Source organism: Rhinolophus sinicus, linkage group LG18 (assembly GCF_036562045.2).
Source record: "Rhinolophus sinicus isolate RSC01 linkage group LG18, ASM3656204v1, whole genome shotgun sequence".
Lineage (NCBI taxonomy): Eukaryota > Metazoa > Chordata > Mammalia > Chiroptera > Rhinolophidae > Rhinolophus > Rhinolophus sinicus.
The window spans coordinates 17,503,378-17,525,472 of record NC_133767.1 but is presented as its reverse complement, the minus strand read 5'-3'; the positions used below and the strand labels follow the sequence as shown (position 1 = coordinate 17,525,472).

Here is a 22,095-nt window from a genome sequence, read left to right as displayed (position 1 = left end):
CCCTGAGGTTGGGGGGGTGGGGGGGAGACCTCCCTGAGGCAAAACTGAGCAGATGCCTGAAGGATGAGGAAGGAAGAGTGTGTGTGTGTGTGGAGGGGGGAGGCTGGACCAGAACCGTGTTCTAGGCAGAGGGAACAGCATCTGTGAAGGTGTGAGCTGTGAAACCCTACGCACTGATGCAGGAACCTTGAGCAGACCCTCGGTGGAAGCTTGAAAGAACCACGATGGGGCAGAAAACAACCTTATCTGTTTACATATTATCTGATTGCCTCTCCCCCAACACGAGGGAGGACCTTTGTCGGCCTTATTCTCTGCTAGGGACCCCAGGGCCTAGGGCAGTGCCTGGGAGGTGTTTGGGGCGGCATCGGAGGAAATTAGGCAGGGCCCAGGCTGAAAGGTGTTGGCAGTCAGCTAAAGCGCGTGGGCTTTACCCTGGAGTCCGTGGGGGAGCCTTCCAACGTTTAAAAATAGCAAAGGAACAAGATCTGTGGGTGGCAGGAAATCACTTGACAAGGATGTGAAGGTTGGAGAAATCAGAAGATGAAGCCTTCAATTAGGGCCCTGGCAATAAAAATGAGTGGGATCCAGTTAAAAAATAAAAAAGTCGAGGATAATTCCCGACAATTAACACGGAGCTTTGAGTTTTACACTATCCCTAAGGCAGGGGGGTCAGCCTTATACAGAGGAGGAAATGGACTCGGCCAGGCTCAGTGACTCGGCGGAAGTCACACGGCGAGCGAATGGTGGCCCCCGGGGGTTCAGTCTTCCTTTTGAGGCGCCGCAGGAGCCGACCCAGGCGGGTGGCGGCGGGAATTCGCCATTTCGGTTCAGTAACGGCGGGAATGCCGGCGGACGGCGACTGAGAAGCGCTGGTGGCCGCAGGGGACCCGCAGAGAAAGCGAGGCGGTGAGAAGGAATTTGGGTCTCGGCGGCCGCCGTAGGAGCGGCGCCCCGTCCCCATGGCAACAGCAGGAAGCCGCGGGAGGTTTCTGGACTGTGCAGCCGCCGCCTCGGATTGGACCCAACGCGGCGCGGAATCCTGAACTTGCCCTCGGCCCTGAGGGTGCAGGTGATGCGGTTGGGTCGATGGAGGAGGGGCCGGGATGGGGGGACAGCTGAGGGGTGTGGCCTGGGTCAGTCTGGGGCCTGCGAGGGACGCGCCGTCCTCTAATCCAGGATCCCAAGTGTCTGGACTAGGGGCCATCGCTGGGCCTCAGTTTCCCCAAACGGGAAGTGGGAGGAAGAGAGTGGGCACCCCAGTCCAAGGGGCCGTCTCATCCTCTGAGCCCCGGGACTTTCTCTCCTCTGCAGCTCCTGAACTGGCTGGCGCTGCCCTGCCCCCATGGACGTGAGTCCTAGACCCCCTAACCCTTTCCGGAACGGCCCTCTCAGCGCCCCAAACTCACTCTGACTGCCTGCCTTCGGGACGAACTGGAGAGGCGGCTCTTTCCTCAACATAGAGCCTTCCAGCTCAGGAGAAGAGCTTTGAGAAACAATGCCAGGGACGGACTTCCCAGGGGAGGGCACATCCCCCCCCCCCCCCCGACTAGATGAGGGATTTGCCAAATAAGGAGAAAAGGCACTCCAAGCAGAGGGAACAGCCTGGGCAGAGACCTCGGGGTGAGGGAGGGGATAGGGCATTTGGGGACCTTCTGGGACTAAAGTATGGCTGGAGCGTAGAGGGAGAGGAAGGCAGGGCTAGACCCGGGCCTTGGCCACTGAGATGAGAAGTATGGATTGAGTCACTGGGAGCCGTTGGTGGACTGTAAGGAAGGGAGTGATTGCACAAGGACAGTGTGTATGGGAAGGGGCGAAACTGCGGGCTGAAAGACAGTTAAGGGGCAGTCATGTTGACCGACGTTTGAGAGAGAGTCAGAAACAATAGGTCCATTTGGAGAGACATTCTGAAAAGAAGTTCAGGAAGTCTTCGTAAAGTCTAGAACACACACCGTTTATGGTGCTGAAATGGGGATGCGGGGCGGGGGTTGGGGGGAGGCAGGTTTGGGGGACCAGAGGAATGTAGTCCCATTCCGTTGAGTGTCCCCGCCGGCCGTGGCTGCTCCGCCCCTTTTCCCAGCCCCCTCGTGTCCTTCCTGGTATTTCTTTGTCCCTGCAGCCCCTCCCACCGCCTGTCACCCCTTCCTCCTGTGTCATTTAGGTCTCCTCTAGCCTGCGGAATCTACCCCCAGCTCCCGTCAGCAGCCCTTCCCTGCTGCTCCCCACCCCCGCCATCGTCTTCATCGCGGTGGGCGTCTATTTGTTGCTGCTGGGCCTCGTGCTGCTGACTAGGCACTGCCTGCTGGTGAGGGGCCTCGTGGGGCCGAGGGTGGGCTCTAAGGGAAGACGAACTGTGTCATCTGTGCCCTCACCTGCAGGCTCTGACCCTGAGACTCCTTTGCCATTTAGTTCCCGCATCTGTCCCTTCCGTGGGACCAGAAACTTCCTTCTCTGCTGTCCCCTTCCAAACTTCCTCCTGCCCCTCCACCCAAAACCTAACCGTGGCTGTCCCTACCTGCCACCTGGCCCAGAGCGTGAGCCCTGCCATCTTCTAGGCCCAGGGCTGCTGCACCGACTGCAGCGCCCCCTGCAGGAAGCGAGGCGCCTCCAGGCCCCAAGACTGTTGCTGGACTTGTGCAGAAGCCTGCGACTTCCCCCTGCCCAGCTCAGCCCACTGCCTGGATGCCTGCTGCCCCCAGCCCACGGAAGCTGTGAGTTCTAAGCCTGTCGCCTGTGCCCTGATATAGCCACTATCTGTGCATTCATTTTGTGATCCAACATTTATTGTTCAGCACCTGTTCTACACCAGGCCCAATTCCAGGCCATAAACAACATATCAGATACTTTCTAATGATGGAAGCAGGGTGAAAGGAAAACAGGGTGGCAGCTGGAGAAAGGTGATGCATGTAACATGGAGGGCATATAATCACTTCTGAAGACGGTAGTTAAAAACCCAGAACCTCTCGCAGAGCTTTAGTCTGTTTGTTGAGTGAATGCTGTGTTCCAGATACTGTGCTACTTGATTGACATTATTTTCTCAACAACCCTGAGAACTGGGTATTTAAGAAACATATATATATATATATATATATATATATATATATATATATACACACATATATATACATATATATATATATATATATGTTTGTTTTTTCTGATTACAAAAAGCATTGATTACAAAGTGTGCATGTAGAAATGCACAGAAAGCACAAGGCACTTTATAAAGCAGTTCCCTGACCGAGGCTGCTACATTTTGTGTATGTCCCTTGTCTACTAACACACAGCACTATCACCGCTGTTTTACTTGGTAAACGGGTATACCACATCTACTATGTCATCACAACTGCTGCGTGCCCTTTATAACTTGACGTCACATATCCATGCCGGACCATGTAGATAGGTAAGTATTCTTACCCTCCTTTTGCAGGGGAATACGTTGGCTTAGGGACGTTTAATCACTTCTCCAGTGTGATGCCATAGAGTCTGGCAAATGGTTCCATAGTGGTATTGGAGCAGAGTCCTCAGGGAGAAGCCAGGCCCACAGAGGACAGGCCAGTTTTGCATTTGTGGGTTTAAGGACGTGCCATGTGATCGACCACCTTCCTGGGCCATCATTATTTTGGGTTCAGAGATTTAGATAGCAAAGCTGCTGCCCTTGAAGTGATGACCTTCCCAGGAGAGAAGGGTGAGGATAAAAGACCAAGCACATTCATGGTTTGGGCTGGCTGTAGTTGGTGTGTTCAAGTGTCCGTTCTCCAGTTTCCTTCGTAACAGTGACAACCACAAATATTACAATGCTCTCGCTTCCTTCACCGCTGTAGAAACAGAAGCTTACAGAGGCTTGAGTGATTGTCTGAGGCCTGTGCCAGGACACAAATCCAGGCTTCTCTTCCTCTCTGGGGGAGAAACCTGCCCAATCCTGCTTCTTTCACGTGCCTGTCACGAGGATCTAATTCACTCATTCACTTAGTGATTCACTGAACCAAAGATTTGTGGAGTCATTGTTGAGGCACTGTGCTGGGTCCGGGGGGCGGGGCTCAGCAGAAACAAGATGAGACATAGTCCCAAACCTCGCAGGGCTTACAATCCAGTGAAGGACAGAGAGAAATAAGTTGGCAATTATAATAGAGTGTGAGAAATGATATGATGTAGTGCCATGGTTTGTTCTCTCCCTGCATGTGATCAGAAGCAGGTATGAGGCTTAAACAGAAAGCCAGGCATCCAGGCCCCACACTCAGTAGGTCTGGGATGGGATTGGGACTTTTTAACAAGTTCTCACGTGATCCTGCCCCTCACCAGGGTAAAGGACCACTGCTAAGAGGAAAGCTGCGATGACAAGAACAGCTCCCTTTCACTGACAGCTCACTATGTACCAGGCATCGTGCTTAGTTCTTTCCACCGATTCCCCACAATGACCTTATAAATGAGTTCTGAGACAAGGCAATCAAGGCTCAAAATGTGAATGAGCCAAACCTGGGTCTGAGTTCGGTTCAAAGCTGGGCCTGAGCTCTAACCAGTAAAGATGGCTGGCCTTCACAGAATCAAAGCGAAAGAAATCCAAGTGAAAAACTGCAGAGCCGAGAAACATAAGGGTTAACAGCCTTGTGGTGTCGTGTTTAATGTACTTAAACAGCAAATTCCTTCCAGAAGCCACCTGGCTGCCTGTGAGAGTCGGGAAATACATTAGCCAGTTATTAAACCCTTCCAATGGACAGAGCCAAGGAATGCTTTTAATGTCCCCTTCTCTGAGGTGAGGGCAGTGGACAGTGTGGTCCTCCAGAAACCCAGAGCCCAGCTCATCCCTAGACTGGGACTCCCTAGAGACGCCCCAAACCATACCTTCGTCCAACACAAAGAAACCACTCTGTTCCCTCTCCCTTCCACCATGACACATCTAGCCTCCTCCTTGGGAGCCCATTCTGTTGCCACAGAAGCTCCAGCCTAACGGAGACCTGTTTCCCCGAAGAGGCAAGCTCCCCACCTTTCACTAGAGGCCCCCGGGTGATATCTGATCTCACCAATCACCTGACACCGCATTCCACTGGGAAACCTCAGCTGTTCAAAAGGTCATTCCCCTATTCCTGGCTTGGCCAGGCGACTGAGCTGTGTTACTGTGATGTCACTAGCTCAGCCTCAGGCCTCAAGGAGCCAAGCTTCTGTCACACTTCCCGGGCATTCCCCAGCCCAGCCACTTGGCCTGACTCCAGTTCATGCCTGAAGTAGTCTCAGATCATCTCTGCCCCGGTCCCAGGGCAGGAGAGGAGTGGGTTGGTATGGGCCACTCTCCCCATTCCGGCCTCTAAGGACACGCTATTCCTATTCCCTAAGAGACAGACCTGTTTCCTCTGGGCACCGAGGAGCTCTCTTCTTTCTTTGCCTAAAGAGGGGAAAAGTGATGGGCTTTGGTTCATCTATTCGTTGACCATTCATTCATTGCTTAGCATGAGTCCCTGTGCTAGCTCAGTGGAGACGTGAGCTGAACTGCCCTTTCCCTTGCAGACCTAGAAAGAAGCAGAGGCAGTGGGGGGAGGGGCTCAGGACTGAAAGCAGGAGGGCTGGCCAGCCATCTCAGCAGCCTCCCTAGTTGTAATCCTCAGGCAGTCACTTCCCCCTCTGAGCCTCCATCTCCTCTCTTGTAAAGAGGCCCCCTACTCAAGGTTCGGATAATTTAAAGAGATGTAACTTTTTAAGACGTTAAAAACTTTTTAAATATGCAAATGACCAATTCAAAGAAAACTAGAAAGATTTTAAGAACTCGTTTATGAATGCAGCCTGTGCCGTGCACAGAGTAGGTGCCCAGAAATTAATGATGGATGAGCTCCTGCAGTTTGGGCTCATGCCAAGGAAGAAATCTACAAAACCGACAAGTTATTTTCATCATGGTACAGAAAATACATGTGTGCTTTCTCTGCCTACTGACTTTCAATTTCATTTGCACGGGGCCATGAGGATGTCGTAAAACCATTCTTGAGCTGAACATTGGGACCCCCAAATTCTAGGTGGGACCAGGGACAGTCACTCCCTGGTCCCCAGCCTTCTCACCCATTAAATGGGGAGAACGAGAGAACCCCTTGAATAACTTCTACCTGCTCCTGAACTCAGTTGTTTGCAACATTGCCTGCTTGCTGATTTCTCAACACCACAGGGAATTGACTTGTTCCCAGGAAGAGTGGATGGTTCCCTCTGTTCCACTGGGCACGGCACTTTCCAGGCCTCTCTGTTCCCCTCTCCCCTGAGAGGGCAACAGCCTTGGGCTCTGGTCCCCCATCCTGCTGCCCACCTCCCTCACTTCTCTTTCCTCTCCCTCAGGATTGGGCCTCTCACTGCCCTCGGTGCTGCCCACTCTGCGACTGTGCCTGCACGTGCCAACTTCCCGACTGCCAAAGCCTCAACTGTCTCTGCTTTGAGATCAAGCTCCGATGAGGACCCAGAGTTCCTGCCCTCCGGGAGCGGCCAGCCCCCACGGGGCCCACATGCCCTTTTTCCTGAGGGGCCTCAGGACACCTTGTTCCAGGCCACTGGGACCACACATGGCCTGCCTGGCTCACTGGCTTGGGAACCAGCAGTGGAGAGCTTGGCTCCGGGCAGAGCAGGACTCAGAGAACCCTTGGCCAGCCAGACGGCAGCCCCTTTGTAGGGCCGAGAGAGAGGGGGGCTGGTGCTCTGGCAGGTGCCCCCTGCCCACCTCTCCTCCTCCCCAAGTAAACTCATATTTGAAGGTGAGGGTGGGGACACTGCTGACAGCAGTATGGGAGGAACTTGGGCCTTGAGTATCAGGATGTAGGCATACCCCGCACATCTGGTCCATGGGCTCTTGGTTATTTTGGGGTGCGAGTGCATGCTTACATCTGCTTTCCCTCTAAACAAATGGGCTCCAGGGAATTAAAACAGCCCCCATCGGAGCCCAGCCAGGGGAGAATTTCAGAGGAGGAGGCGGGGAGGGCCACAAGGGCTGAGTTCCTTTCCCCGTCTCTCCACAGATCCCTGTCCAAAGATTTATTTCTCTTGACTACCATTTGAGGGCCTCAGTCTAGATTTCCAAGGAAGAAATTTCCTCTGAAGTACCGGTGAGTGGGCAAGGGGCCCTCCCTCCACCCTCAAAATAGGGCAGGCCCACAGCTCCCTTCCTCTGCCTTATTTAGGCCCCCCGCTGGCATGAATGTCAGGAGCTTCAGGTTTCCCTAAATATAGGTCCCTGCCAGGGGATCCGTGGCAAGGAAAGGGCAGGGGTCACTGGAGAAGGTTGGGGACATTGGTTGGGGGGAGGGCAGGAGCTGCCTTATAACCCAGCCCGGTGTGGCCTGGCTCACTCGCTGCTGACCAGGCTCTGCCCGCTCCTTCGGCCTCCTCCTCCTCGCAGGTGGGCACCATCAGGACCGAGCTGGGGTGGGGTTGGGCTGAAGGGGTCCGGATTAGGAGGGGAGGCCGAGGATGGACGGACTCAGAATGTATATAAAGGCTGAGCAGCGCGGGATGGGTTTTATTCTGGAGTGGGTCAGGTCATGGGAGACGTCTCGCAGGGACTCTGGCACCGCAGCCCCAGACTTGCTAGGGCTGAGGTGGGCGGCCCCTTTCTGCGTGGTCGGGCTTTGCAAGGCGGCCGGGGCTTCAGGCCCGGTTGGGGCACCCCGGAACCGTTGCCCTCTGCCGCCTGCCAGCCCGGCTGCCTCCCTGCGCTCTGTGTACGTCCACTCGCCGCCCTAGTCGCCGCTGCTTACGCCTGGGCTAGTGACACAGGAAGAGGAGGCTCTGCGGGCGAGGCCGGCAGACGCCCGAGCTCTGGATTTAGTGACAAAATGACACGCTGCATCAGCGCAGGCCGGAAGCTGGGGTGGGGAGGGGAAATTGAGCCTCGGTCCTCCCGTGCTCGGCCGCTCGCCCCGCTTCCACCTTCTCCGGTGCCCAAAACTGGCTGAGTCAGGGCGCATCGGAGCGCGCCAGGCGGGAGAAAAGGGAGAGGGAGGGCCGGGGACCCGCGGGATGTGGCCCGAGTCACGTCCGAGGGGGTTCCGGGAAGGGCTCGTGCTCTCGCAGCCCCGTCCCCGCCCAAGAGCCGCCTCCGGGCTTCGCCTTTCGGGGGCGGCCGCTCCCACAGTTCCTCGCCTGCGATTGGACGCCGGGCAGCCTCCAGCCCCGGCAAAGGAAAAAACCCAGCGGAGGGAGGAGCGATGTCCTTATAAGGCCGGGCACCACCTCCCTCCGGCCCGCCCGCAGGGCCGCCCCCTCGGGAACTGAATAGGCTGCGTTCCTCTGGAACGCACCGCAGAACCAGGGTGCTGGTGACGACCGCTGCGTTCGCTCCCTCGGTCCACTCGCCAGCCCGCCGCCCTCCACCGCCGCGCGCGGCAAACTTGCCCCTCGACTGCGCCAGGTGAGCGCCCTTCGCCACGTGCGAAGCTTAGGAACCATAGAGAGGGGGCTTGGCGGGTCGGGCGTCGGTGCAGAACCCCCTCCCCACTCCCGCCACCCGCCCCAGCACCCCCACCCCCACCACCACACACAAGCCCCTAGCCGGAGCTCCCTCGGTTTACTGCGCAATGTGGCCGCTCTGCGCGCTGAGTCATGCGGGGGAGGAAGCAGGAGGAAATGCAGGGCCATTCCCTCGCCCCTTTTCTTGCGGGGACGCCTGGTTAAAGGATTATGGCCTCTTTGCCTCTGCAGGGAACCCAAGAGGCAGCAAGGGGTGGGGGCCAGCTCATATACCACCTCAGGGTTCCAGAAGACCGGTGGTTGGTCCCTGCCCTGGGAAACGGGCACCTCTGGCGAGGAGGGGACCCCCTCCTTTGGCAGCGGCTGGTGCCCATTAACGCTTTCCCTGGCTTTCCTTATCGGGTGACCTTGATTCTGAGCCTGGAACAGCTGCAGCCGTGTGAGCAGACAGGAGCATTTTTTAGGGGACGGGGTGGGGCGTTTGCCTCTCCTCAACACTCCCTTATCCTTCAGGAGCAGTGAGATCGGCAAACCTCACCCCATGCTTCTGCCTGGAGCTGGGCTCCCTCTGCTGCCATTTTCTGGGCTTCTCTTTATCTTCTACCGTTTCCTTGACACTCTTTTCCTAAGGCTCTCCCCCGACCCGGGAGGGAGAAGCCTGACCTTGGGGTGTCCTTGAGGCATTGGTGCCCATCCCCGCTCTGGGCTCTTGGGTGGATTGGCAGGATCACCCCTACGGCAGTCAGAAGACCTGGGTTCTAATCTCAGCTCTGACCTGTGGGTTGCTGTGTGACTTGGAGCACAGACCTTTCTTTTCTCTGGGTCTTTTCAGATGAGGAGGTTGGGCCTGTTGCTTTAGGCATGACCTCTAAATTCTAAACTACTCTGGTTCGGTTTTGCTTCTAGGCAAGGTGACCCCATGGCAAGGAGCAAGCCAGAAGGGTCCAGCTTCTGCATGAGCCAACTGTCCATGGCTCTGGCCTATTCCTTTATCCCAGATGCCAGTATGCAACCCCACCCTCAGCTGGGCAACACCCAGCAACAAACAGAGTTAGGAAAGGTACAGGAGGCAGGCCTAGCATAGGGAAGTTGGGTGTAAGGGAGAGCTGGGGACAGGAAGTGCCTCAAGACCTGCTGGGTTTGGGGCAGGGGAGGTAGGGAACCTTTGCTCAGACCTCCACGCAAGGGCCCTGCTCATTGGGAGAGCCCGGGAAGACTCAGCTAACCAATCCTCCCCCATCTGTCTCCTCTGCCCAGGAACTGACTGGCACCATGCCCTACCAATACCCAGCGCTGACCCCAGAGCAGAAGAAGGAGCTGTCTGACATTGCCCATCGCATCGTGGCTCCGGGGAAGGGCATCCTGGCTGCAGATGAGTCCACTGGTGCGGATGAGACCACAGTGGGAGGAGGGCCCAGGGTCGGGGGTGACAGGCTGATCCCCTTATTCCCATGGGACGCTCCCTTCCAGGGAGCATCGCCAAGCGGCTGCAGTCCATCGGCACTGAGAACACCGAGGAGAACCGGCGCTTCTACCGCCAGCTGCTGCTGACCGCTGACGACCGTGTGAATCCCTGCATTGGGGGCGTGATCCTCTTCCACGAGACCCTCTATCAGAAGACAGATGATGGGCGTCCCTTCCCCCAAGTTATCAAATCCAAGGGCGGTGTTGTGGGCATCAAGGTGAGGAGGCTGGGCCGCAGGGTGAGACGAGATGGGTCTGGGGGGAAGACATCCAGAGGAATAGGCTGGGCGACTTGGACGGCGTCTGCCCCAGATCACGTATAAGGAGAGCTAGAAACTGGGCCCTGCTTGGCGTTTGTAATCATCGCAGTTCTAAGAGCTTCAAGCTGTTACGCTCATGGTACAGATGAAAAACCAGAAGCTCAACACAGCACACTGTTTTGCTCACAGAGTTAGGAAGTGGTAGGAGCCCAGGCTCTCTGTCAAATAATAGCCCATGTCCTGTCTCCTAGGATCAGATACTGTAACTAATGAAAACGTTTGCAGACCAGGAGGAGCCACTCGAGAGATTAGGTTGGCGGCAGGGCAGGGTCTCGAGAAGAAAAGGGTACTAGAGATGGCTTCTCCCATCTTCTGTTGTTGCCCCACCCAACAGGTAGACAAGGGTGTGGTACCCCTGGCAGGAACCAACGGTGAGACCACCACCCAAGGTGAGAACTGTTTTGCTCCCTGCTCTACCAACCAACCCACGCAGGTGGGTGTGGGAGCCTGTTGCTCCCTCCTGCCATGCTGACTTCTCCGTCCCCTTCTCAGGGCTGGATGGGCTGTCTGAACGCTGTGCCCAGTACAAGAAGGATGGAGCTGACTTTGCCAAATGGCGCTGTGTGCTCAAGATTGGGGAACATACCCCCTCATCCCTTGCCATCAAGGAAAACGCCAATGTTCTGGCCCGTTATGCCAGCATCTGCCAGCAGGTGGGCCGGCCCCTCCCTGACAGGTTAGCTCCCACCGCGTTCGGTTCCAGGGCATCTGCTAGCCTGCCACCATCTGCCAGGATACATACAGCCTTTCGGGATCTGCACCAAGTGTCAGACTTGGGCCCGTGGAGGACACTCGAGGGCTCTGTGAGCAGAGGGGCTGGCCAGGGCCCGTGTGGGTGGATCTGACATCCTGTCTCCAGCAGCCCTACCACGCTGGGCTGTTGAGGGCTCTGAAGCCCTGAGCCTCTGTCTCCATGGAGATAAGCCCTTGGCCCGTGGCTGCGGGGCTGTAGGTGGGGCTGCAGGTTAGGCGGCCTCACTGCTACCGTCTCTCACTCCACAGAACGGCATCGTGCCCATTGTGGAGCCTGAGATCCTCCCCGATGGGGACCACGACCTGAAGCGCTGTCAGTATGTGACCGAAAAGGTAGGTGGCCGGCCTGCCTGGGCAGTGTGGGGCGTTCGGCCGCTGGGCTGGGGCCCGAGGGCTGACTCCTGTCCCCCGACCCCACTTCGGGTGCTCTAGGTGCTGGCGGCGGTCTACAAGGCTCTGAGTGACCATCACATCTACCTGGAAGGCACTTTGCTGAAGCCCAACATGGTCACCCCAGGCCACGCCTGCACCCAGAAATTCTCTAATGAGGAGATCGCCATGGCAACCGTCACTGCGCTGCGCCGCACGGTGCCCCCGGCTGTCCCTGGTGAGCCCCACACCCTCACCTCGCCCCCTGGGAGACACACAAACTGTCCCCACAATCTGTAGGCCCATTGGCCTGACTTCCAGGTCAGCTTCTCAGGACTCCTACCTGTCCCCAGGGCCTCTGACTACAAGCCCTGCCCCCGTTTTCCTCCTTGTTGTACAGGGATCACCTTCCTATCTGGAGGCCAGAGCGAGGAGGAGGCATCCATCAACCTGAATGCTATCAACAAATGCCCCCTGCTGAAGCCGTGGGCCCTGACCTTCTCCTACGGCCGAGCCCTGCAGGCCTCTGCCCTGAAGGCCTGGGGTGGGAAGAAGGAGAACCTGAAGACTGCCCAGGAGGAATATGTCAAGCGAGCACTGGTGAGGAGGGGGCAGGAGGCGGGCAGAGTGCTGGGGTGGATGGCATCCTGAGAACAGACCTTCTCACTCTGGCTCCTCTCCCCTCTTAGGCCAACAGCCTCGCCTGCCAAGGAAAGTACACCCCAAGCGGCCAGGCCGGGGCTGCAGCCAGCCAGTCCCTCTTCATCTCTAACCATGCCTACTAAGTGGAGGTGTTCTAAGGCTGCCCCCTTCAACACTCCAGGCCGTGTCCCGTCCCACACTCTTGAAGAGGAGGCCTCATTCGGGGCTCCAGGCTGCTCTTTCCCATCACTCTTGCCTCCCTTGTGACACTGGTGCGTGGTGTGGTCTGTGTGTGCTAACTCCATCGCCCTTTCCGGCCCACTGCCAATAAACAGCTATTTAAGGGGGAATTTGTTGTCCCTGTCTGTAGTGTCTGGGCCACGGGTGGGCCTGGGCAGGTGGCAGAGCCCAGAAGAAAGGGCCCTTGTTTAATGTTCTTCCTTCTTGAGTAAGACAAAGGTGAAGGGCGTGGGGTGGGACCTTCCTGCTTTGTTTTATAATTGCCCAGGGCCTCAAGGAGAGTTTGTGAAAGGTTCTTCCAACCACCAAGGGCTCTTACCCCTTTGACCAGCATCATCAGATAAGGCTCATGGTAGGGGCATGCGGGCTGGAGACTGCAGGCTCAGCCTCTTTTGGGCCCAGAACCCACGGGTGCAGAAGGCCCCTGTGACAAACAGCCACTAACAAAAGCCAAGACTTCCTGAGTTTATGAGCCAGGTAACGTAAGTGTCCTAAATGCGGAGGTGCTGTTAACTCGCCCAAGACTACTGGAGACCGCACTGTTTCTCGGTAGAAACGAGACGATTAATCTATCTCTCTACACCGTCAACCTTCTGTCTTCCCACCTTCATAGGAAATGGGATTAGAACTGGCTTCCTAGTCTTCTTGGGCTGTGGAACCCGTCGGAGGACCTGGAATCCTCTCTAATACTCCCTCAACAATGCAGACACATACAGAGAATGGAGTTCAGGTTTCAGGTTAAGAACTGAGCCTCGAGCTGCCGTCTTCCACGAAGCCAGAATGAGGGCTCTGCATTTACCTCAAACCCTTCCCCAGTCACCCAGGCTGGGGTGTAGCCGTAAATACACCAGGTCTCAGCTGTTCAAGATCCTAATCATAGACCTGCCATTTCCCAAACTTCCTGATACGGGCTCTTTCCTGTTTGAGCTCCCTTCTAGGGAGAGAAAAGAAATAACCTTGACCTTTCTGATCTCCACACCTACTACATGCCTGTAGTGACCTGCATAGAACTGACTAACCTAGGACCTTATCAGAGTTGAAGAACTTGGTCCTCTTTGTACGTTGCCTACGTACAAAACCAAACTTCCTAGTTTCCCTCCAAACTTTGGCTCGCACATCTGTGCTTACCCTCAACTCAAACAAAATCTGAAGTAAAGCGAACAGAAATTGAAGTCAATTAGAGATAGTGAAAAGGACATTCCAGAAGGGAGTAGTGTGTACAAAGGTTCAGACACAAAGTTTGCTTAAGGACCAATGGCTTCCTCTGGCAGCAAAAGAGTAGGGAAACAGGGGAACTCAAATACCAGTTTGGGGAATTTTGGACTTCTTATACCGTGTTTCCCCGAAAATAAGACCGGGTCTTATATTAAGGTTTGCTCCAAAAGATGCATTGGGGCTTATGTTCAGGGGATGTCATCCTGAAAAATCATGCTAGGACTTATTTTCCGGTGAGGTCTTATTTTTGGGGAAACACGGTAATGACTAAGTTCCAGATAGTGGTGTGAGAAATGGAGAAACTAAAACACCTTTCCTGGGTTCAATTTTCAACCTTGATTCAAACCCCAAATACTTAGCTATGCAACCACGAGCAGGTGACTTACCCTCTCTGAGCCAGTTTCCTCTTTAAAAAAAAAAAAAGGAATAAAACTGGCAGACAACAGAAACTGACAGGGGTGTCAAGGGGATCATTCTGGAATCAGGGAGGTCATGTGGACAGGCATAGGCTTGCTGTGGCGAAGGGGACTCCTTTCTGCCTCTAACTTCCGAGGTCGCCCATGGCAGAGATTTCTCTGTGGCCGTGGAACTAGATTCAGGCTGGTGGGATTCCTTCATCCATTGAACGAATACTGACGTCTGCCTACTGTGCCAGGCCCAGTTCCAAGCACAGGGGCTGCGAGAGTGAACCCAAGTTCTATCCCTCAGGGATTGTAATGGGGGAAGACAACTAAAACAAATTAAAAAAAAAAAAAAAAGCTAAAATTACCAGGCAAGCCCCCCCCCCCAGCTCAGCTCAGTTTCCCTGGCAGGTGGCAGAGGAGCTGGCGGGCTTCTCGCGCAGCCCTCGCAGCCCCGATCGGCCTGGCGCACGACGACTTCCGCGCGCACGTAGCTGACATCCGGTTCCTTCGGCTCATTTTCCACCCTCCGGCTCGCGAGCGGGGGTTCAGGGCGTTGCGTGTGGGGGGGGGGACGCGCGCGCGGGTGTGTATGACGCAACTTCCGGCGCACGACGGAAGTGGCTTCCCTTTGCTTCCGCGGCGGGGCCGGAAGTAGAAGCGGCCCGAAGCGGAGGGAAGGAGGCAGGCGAGGAGCTCGAGAGCCCCAGTCGAAGTCGCAGCGGCGGTAATCGTCGGGGACCCCCCCTAGGCCACCGTCCCTAGCGCGGGATCGCGGGGTTCGACGGGAGTTAGCCGGGGGCGGCCAGGGCCGTGGGGCGATGTGAGGGGAGGTGGGGGGGGGCCGAGCCAGCTCCAGGATGGAGTTGATCCCCCCCCCCCGACGCCTGGCGCCCCCTACGGACACTGATTTGGGCTCGTCTTCGCCTTTCCCAGGAGACCCCTGTGCGGTGCGGAGGGGGCGGCGGCCCCGGCTCTGACCCGCGCCGGGGGGTGGGCCATGGCGGAGATCAGCGACCTGGACCGGCAGATCGAGCAGCTGCGGCGCTGCGAGCTCATCAAGGAGAGCGAAGTCAAGGCCTTGTGCGCTAAGGCCAGGTGAGCCCGCTGGTCCCGGGCCGGGGGACCCCGCCGCTGCCCACGGTTCCGGCCTGGGGCAGACCTAGCGGAGCACTTGGGGCCTGGCCCATCCCGGAACCGTCTCTCCTCGAGGAGCAATCTGCCTGTGGGGGGGTGGGGGCGATGGAGACAGACCTGGATAAAGACCCTGAAAGTACTTGATGTGTTTTCAGTGGAGTTAGCGAGTTCTAGAAAGTCCTTTGGAAGCGCAGGGAAACAGCCCTATCTGTTGGGGGGACAGAGAAGGCTTCTTGGAGGAGCTGAACTTTGGGGAAGGCCATGAAGAATAAGATGACAAAAGGGAGCGTCTGCCAGAACAGAAGTTCAAAGGCAGAAAGGCTCAAGAGTCTGTGGTTTGTGAAATTCTTTACAATTCCGACAGCAGCCCTTCCAGTTGGGTGGTGGTGTCCCCGTTTTACAGGTGAGGACTCAAGTTCAAAGTCAACCAGCAAGTCAGGGATGGAGTTTGAAGCCAGTTCTCTGTGTCCTGTCCCTTTTCAGGCCATAATGCACGAAGGTGGAGTTGGATCACGCATGTTCTGTGTGGGAGCCTAAGAAACGGTAGTAGATAAGTCAGAGTATGAATATAATCCAGCGTAGGAAGGCAGGCCCAACTCTGAGGTCGGTGGGAAGTGGGATATGTAGTAGTTAAGAGGCCAGGCATTGGAATGATGGCTGTAGGTTGGAGTCTGCCCCTGACTAGCTGTACTGGAGATCTCAGTTTTTTGACCTGTAAAGTGGGGATAATAGGACTTAATAAGGTGGTTGTGAGCAGTCAGTAAGTTGCTGTGTGGGAGGAGCTTAGCATCACGTGTTAGTAGGATGTAAGCGCGCAGCGATCCTTCGGTGGTGTTACTGTGTGGGACGAGGGCAGTGCTGGTTGGACTGAAGTGGTCGGGGAAGGCTTCTAAGAGAAGGGGGCCTTGGAAGATAAGAAGAATTTGGCCAGCCGATGGCAGCAGGCCTGGTGAGGGAGGCATCCTAAGCCGGCTGAGAGTAGGCGTGGAGGCGCCGTCACGTGTCCCCAGTGAGGAGACCAGTTACCTGCCTCCTCTGAGGTACTGTTTGATGGGCTCCCACCATGCTGGAGAATTGTGGGGGAAGAGCCGGCAGAGTGAACAACAGGCCACTCTTAGCCTGGCCTTGTACTAGCAAAGCATTTATATCCATTTCCACAGCCATCTCATGAGGTTGGAATTACCTCCTCCACTGTGTAGAACAGGAGTCCATGACTCCGAGAGGCTTCATGACTTGGCCGAGGTCACCCAGAGAGAAAGTGGCAGAGCTGGGCTCCGACCTTATGGCCATGAGGCTCTTTGCGTGGCTCAGCCCCACGCAGACAGATGCGTAGCAGCCAGAGAGAGCCTGCGTGGCTTTGGCGAGTGGGCAAAGCCCCTTTTTAAATGCTTGTCTGTAGCTCTTTCATGTTTTGCGTGCTTCCTCAGTCTTGACTGGCATTTTTAGGAGTTAAAACTGATTGCTGCCTGGCACTAATCTTTACCCCATAAGTCTTACCTCCCCCCATAGGACCTTAATTTGGTAGTGATAATAGCTGATGCTTGGGTAGCACGGTGGAGTTTCTAGGATAACAGAAGTTACATACTGTCTTCACTGTCCTTTGCCCACTGGCATAGGCAGGGCTGGGGTGTGTAGTTCACAGAAGAGAAAACCGAGCCTCAGGGAAGCTAATGTCTCCCCCAGGACTCACAGCTGGTTGGAGGGGCGCTGGGTTTTGGAGGCAGGTCTTTGTGCTCTAAGCTTGTGAACAGCCAGGCGGACACATGTAGACTGTCAGAGAGGCAGCAGGGAGCTGAGGAGAACTGAGAGGTGGGAGGGTCCAGCCCAGCTGAAACTGAGATGGAGCTCGGAGGGTCTTGCCTGAGGCCTGAGCTGACCACTGTCATTCCAGGCACGGTCTGAGGAAGGGCCAGCTCTAGCACCTAGGGACCCACCCGGTGCCCAGACCAGCAGTGTCAAGAGCTTCGGATCACTTCGAGGGTGTGTAGGCTCAAACCTGTGGGGTTACAGCGGCCTGATGTGTACGAGCTGAACTTGGTCCTGCTAAAAGTGAGCATAGGGGCGGCCGGTTAGCTCAGTTGGTTAGAGCATGGTGTTGGTAACATCAAGGTTGCCGGTTCAATCCCCACATGGGCCACTGTGAACTGCGCCCTCCTTAAAAAAAAAAAAAAAAAAAAAAGTCAGCATATTCGAAGAGCAGAGGGTTTTGAATCAGGTGGTCTTCAGTACGAATCCCAGCTTTGTCACCTGTAAATCACGTGACCCTGGTCAAGTCCCTTTACCTCTGCAAGTCTTTGAAATCCTTAGGATTCTCAAACGAGATTCTGCAAATCCTGCAAATCCGAGGACAGGCCCTGGCACTTTGATGAGCGTGTACAAAAGGCAGTGTTAGTTGTGGGAGGAAAGGTGAGCAGATGTGAACCCTGAGAGGGCGGGTCGTGTGCTGTAAGTGTCAGGGCTGGGGTGGGAAGCTGGGCCTGGTGCCCAGACCTTGCTGGGGTGCTGCTAACACTGAGGCTGGGTTTTGACTCACAGTCTGGCAGAAATTCTCAGAAAGTTGGGCTCCTGGGTTCCAGCTCAGGCTCTCTCCAGTTTTGTGACCTTGACCCTGCCCCTTTTTTCTCTAAGCCTTGGTTTCTTTATCTGTCAGATGAGGATGAAAAGAACCTCCCCGAGTCAGTCGCAAAGGTCGTTGTAAGCGCTTGATGTGGAAGGATGTTGAGCGCAGGTGCAGTACAGGTGGGAGAGCCTGGTAGCTGCATGGCCCCCGGGATCACAGCCAGCACCTCCTCCCATGCCCAGAAAGCCAGGGCACACCTCCAGGAGCTGCCTGTGTCGTACACAGTACCCCAAAGGACCTCCAGGGAACCCTGAGGAGCTCGGGGAGCCCCAGTCTGGTGGGAAGAGACAGGCAGGAAGAGGGCGGGCGGAGCAGGAGCTTGAGAAAAGCCAGACCCTGGAGCCTGCTGCCTTGGTTGCAGTCCTGCGGGGGTCACTGCAGCTGTTCATTCGAGCAGGGGAACCACCTTTGAGGGTGGTGATTTGATTGAGTGTGTCCTCCATGCAACGCTCTTCCTGCAGTCATAGCGCAAGGTGAGAACTGGAACGCTCACCTCTGCAGCTGTCACCAGGATGCAACCTGGAAGCAGGGTGCTCCTTAAATTGGGTGCCTGTCCACCTGACATGCCCACTCAAGTGGAAGGAGACCACTGCAAGGAGGGATGAAAGAACAAAGTCCTCGCTTCATCTAAATAATGAAAAAGAAACGACGTATCACTTTGAAGATCACGCTGGTGCCGACCTTCCCAGGGCACCGGGCTGCGCCTGGGAGAAGGCCCCTGTGATGGGCAGAGGGCCTCTGAGCTCAGCCCGGGGCACAGGCTCGGAGCACCAGGTGGGGGGCGCGGGAGCAGAGGGCTCTGGTGGAGAGGAGATCTGTTTCTTGGGGTGCTGGATGTGTGAAAGGGAACGGCAGGGAGGGGCAGAACTGGGAAAGTGACAGCCTGCCTGGAAAGGCTTTGAAAACTGGAACAAGAGCTTGACCTTTGGCCTGTTGGCAGCGGGGAGCCAGCAAGGGTGTCCAGCAGTGGTCAGTCTCTTTCCTGGGGAGATCGCACACCTCACTCCTGCCCCCTAGAGGTTCAAGGACCACCTCATATTTCCTCCCCCTGCACCCCGCCCCCCGCCCAAAAAAAAAAAAGGTCAGGAATTGGGTTGGGCTGGCCTGGCTGTGGTGACCTTGGTCTTCTTTCTCCAGAGAGATCTTGGTAGAGGAGAGCAACGTACAGAGGGTGGACTCGCCAGTCACAGTGAGTAGCCCTTGTCCCTCCAGAGCCTGGCTTGGTCTTTGGGCTCCAGAGATCTGCCCCTCATCTTGGGGAGCCCCATCTTCAAGGGAGTCTCACTATAAGAAATGGATGTCATGGGAAGGGTCTTTTGATTTGTTGGAGGGATACACTTGACCAGGGCAGAAGGACTCTTAATTTGGTGAGTGATTCTACCTGTGTTTCTGTGTGTTGTGTGTTATTAGTAACTTTATTCCAGATACTTTGAGGGGAGTAGGGTGAGGAGGGGGTCAGGTCCTCCAGGAGCTGCAAGTCTAGCTCTTGCCCCCAGAATAGTTGGCACTCTGTGTGGGATGGAGGTGGACTCCAGGCCAGGCTAACTCGGGGTGGGAGAGATTTGGGGCCCCGAGGAGAATGATAAGGATCTACTAAAGCAGTGGGTGATTTCAAGATAGCCCCTGGGAGCAGAGGCCTTCGGACTGTGAGTTCCCACCCACCTTCTCACTGCCCAGGTGTGCGGCGACATCCATGGACAGTTCTACGATCTGAAGGAGCTGTTCAGAGTGAGTGTGGGGAGCACGGGGCGGGGATGACCCGGGGTCACAGGGAACCTTTGCGTCTGGTGAGTGGAGTGGGGGGGCAAGAGGCCTCTGGTTAGGGGGGCCCTTGGAAAGAAGCGCCTCAGTGTGACTGGAAATGGGCTACCCCAGTGGCTAGAGGACAGTTGAGGACAACGCAGAATGTTTCTCCCTCCCTGTAGGTGGGTGGCGATGTCCCTGAGACCAACTACCTCTTCATGGGGGACTTTGTGGACCGTGGTTTCTACAGCGTTGAAACGTTCCTCCTGCTGCTGGCACTTAAGGTGGGGACCACTGGCGTGTGGAGCCCACCCCTGGGCCCCCTCAGGCCTCACCTGTGGGCATCGTCTCTGCCCTCCTGTCCCACTCCACCCACCCCAAGCTCTGAGCTGTGCTGGTGGTGCTGGCAGGTTCTGCTGGGTGGGGTGGTCAGAGAAGCTTCCTTGGCTTGGGGGTACCTGACTCGGTCCCTGAAGGATGAGGTTAGAAGGGTGGCCTCATAGGGGAAGCAGTGGAGGTCCGCTGTGTTCCAGAAGTGGCAGGGAGCTGAGTTCAGCTGGATGCAGTGTCCACTGGTGGGAGACAGGTGTACAGGGCCAGGGGACAGTGCTGTGAATGTCATCTTAAGGACCGGTCTCTACCTGACAGGTGAAAGAGGAGCCATTGGGTCTGTAGTTGATTGGGGGTCGGGGGTCAGCTTTGTGTCCTCCGGAGGAGGGGCTGGGGGCCTTTGGAGTCAGGGTGCATTCAGGCAAGAGGTGACTGGTAGGAATCTGGGCCGGGGGTGGTGACAAGGATGGAATGGGCCCAGCAGGTGTGAGGGGATCGAGGACAGGGGCAGAACCTTGATCGCGGCCCTGCGTGGTTCCCTGCAGGTCCGCTATCCTGACCGAATCACCCTGATCCGAGGCAACCACGAGAGCCGCCAGATCACCCAGGTCTACGGCTTCTACGACGAGTGCCTGCGCAAATATGGCTCGGTGACCGTGTGGCGCTACTGCACCGAGATCTTTGACTACCTCAGCCTGTCGGCCATCATCGACGGCAAGGTGCGCCGGCCCGGCTCCACGGGGCTGGTGGGAGGGGAGGGCGGGGGGGCTGGGGCTTAGCCTCCCTCCTCTCCTTGCTCTCCCTGTAGATCTTCTGCGTGCATGGCGGCCTCTCCCCCTCCATCCAGACCCTGGACCAGATCCGGACAATTGACCGGAAGCAAGAGGTGCCTCATGATGGGCCCATGTGTGACCTGCTTTGGTCCGACCCTGAAGGTGAGGGCGGGCAGGCGGGGCACGGGCAGCCGGGCAGCAAGAGACTCACGGGGTCCTCTGGTTAAAGCCAAGTGCCATGAAGGGAGAATCAGGCTGGTTGAGTTTGGGGAAGAGCAGAGCGTGCTGGTCTTCACCGACATCTGAGCTTGACTTGTAGACCCCCTGCACCCTTGATCAGGAGCGAGGGAAGCTGGGTGCTTTGCGCTCCGAGAGGGAATCGGGGCTCATATCAGAGGCTTGTTTAGGACAAAAGCAATGGTTCCCTGAACGTGAAGGGGCTTCTGCAGAGGTCAGGTACCTGAGAAACCGTCATCGTGGGGTTCCCCAGCCAGCACACAGCAGAGCTGAGACTGAAAGCCAGGTCTCCTACGTACCAGTCCCGGCTTCTTCTGCTGCAGCGCACAGCCTCCGCCTTCCTGCCAGGCATCCTTGTGCCTGACTGTCCCGTTACCGCTGCTAGACCAGCCGTGTGACAATCCTTGTTCACACCTGCTGTACCCGCCTACATGGTTCTTGTGCTTTCGTGTGTACCTGTTACACGGTCACTCTGGGTATGAGGCGGCTCCTGCTCGCAGGAAAGTCTGTCTCTGGAGCTTGTCTGCGTCAGCATTTGCTGTACCACCGCCCGGACCCCCAGAACACGTTCAGTCCCTGTGCTCTTGCCCCACAGGCCCGATTGGGGGAGGGGGCCCGGATATTCTCCTTTGAGGACACCCGCTCCCCAACCCTCCCTCTGCCTCAGACACGACTGGCTGGGGTGTGAGCCCCCGTGGGGCTGGCTACCTGTTTGGCAGTGACGTGGTGGCCCAGTTCAACGCTGCCAATGACATTGACATGATCTGCCGTGCCCACCAGCTGGTGATGGAAGGTTACAAGTGGCACTTCAACGAGACAGTGCTCACTGTGTGGTCAGCACCCAACTACTGCTACCGGTGAGCTGCCCCGGCCAGAGGTCAGGGTGGGGTGGGGGCTGGGCACACACACTCTCACTGCCGCCCTCTGCCCTCCAGCTGCGGGAATGTGGCTGCCATCTTGGAGCTAGACGAGCATCTCCAGAAAGATTTTATCATCTTCGAGGCCGCTCCCCAAGAGACACGGGGCATCCCTTCCAAGAAGCCCGTGGCCGACTACTTCCTGTGACGCCATCGGCACCTGCCCCCTCCAGCCCCTCTGGCCCTTGGACCACTGTGACTGCCCTCTTCTCCAGACAGGCTAGGCGGGGGGGCTGTCCCCAGCTCTGCTGTCCCCCCAGCGAGGGCACTTCAAGGGTGAGGACTTTTCTCTGGAGAGGCTCAGAGCCTCGACTCCATGCTCCTCCGCTCCTTTCTCCCCACTTGAACCATGAAGTTTCCAATAACTTTTTTGTTTTTCTTTTTTCCTTTTTTTTTTTTTTGTTGTTTTGTTTTTAGATAAAAATTTTGAGAAAAAAACAAAAACATTCTAATAAAAGAAAAAAAAATGGTCGTTGGCTCTGTGTCAGATTTGACTGGGGATGA

General features: G+C 56.3%; 3 protein-coding genes across 4 annotated transcripts; all 3 read left to right on the top strand.

Annotated features, from left to right (window-relative positions):
* Positions 1-145: 145 nt before the first annotated feature.
* LOC141569484 (uncharacterized) lies at positions 146-7,133 on the top strand. The gene is made up of 6 exons (XM_074322917.1): positions 146-1,069; positions 1,312-1,348; positions 2,159-2,302; positions 2,553-2,708; positions 6,310-6,719; positions 6,981-7,133. The coding sequence occupies exons 2-5, from the start codon at positions 1,343-1,345 to the stop codon at positions 6,421-6,423; spliced, it is 420 nt and encodes a 139-aa protein (XP_074179018.1). The 5' UTR covers positions 146-1,069; positions 1,312-1,342; the 3' UTR covers positions 6,424-6,719; positions 6,981-7,133.
* An 86-nt stretch (positions 7,134-7,219) lies between these two features.
* Positions 7,220-12,328, top strand: ALDOA (aldolase, fructose-bisphosphate A). 2 transcript variants are annotated; one of them, XM_019754747.2, is made up of 9 exons: positions 7,220-7,360; positions 9,688-9,814; positions 9,901-10,112; positions 10,549-10,603; positions 10,707-10,867; positions 11,217-11,300; positions 11,400-11,574; positions 11,737-11,936; positions 12,026-12,328. In XM_019754747.2, the coding sequence occupies exons 2-9, from the start codon at positions 9,703-9,705 to the stop codon at positions 12,119-12,121; spliced, it is 1,095 nt and encodes a 364-aa protein (XP_019610306.1). In that variant the 5' UTR covers positions 7,220-7,360; positions 9,688-9,702; the 3' UTR covers positions 12,122-12,328. The 2 variants fall into 2 exon arrangements, with proteins under 2 accessions (XP_019610306.1, XP_019610307.1); XM_019754748.2 differs by lacking the exon at positions 7,220-7,360 and adding an exon at positions 8,207-8,371.
* Positions 12,329-14,449: 2,121 nt separating this feature from the next.
* On the top strand, positions 14,450-22,062 carry PPP4C (protein phosphatase 4 catalytic subunit). Its single transcript, XM_074322905.1, has 9 exons — positions 14,450-14,561; positions 14,771-14,932; positions 18,729-18,780; positions 19,269-19,319; positions 19,517-19,618; positions 20,210-20,383; positions 20,473-20,599; positions 21,342-21,531; positions 21,610-22,062. The coding sequence occupies exons 2-9, from the start codon at positions 14,835-14,837 to the stop codon at positions 21,737-21,739; spliced, it is 924 nt and encodes a 307-aa protein (XP_074179006.1). The 5' UTR covers positions 14,450-14,561; positions 14,771-14,834; the 3' UTR covers positions 21,740-22,062.
* The last annotated feature ends 33 nt before the right edge of the window (positions 22,063-22,095 follow it).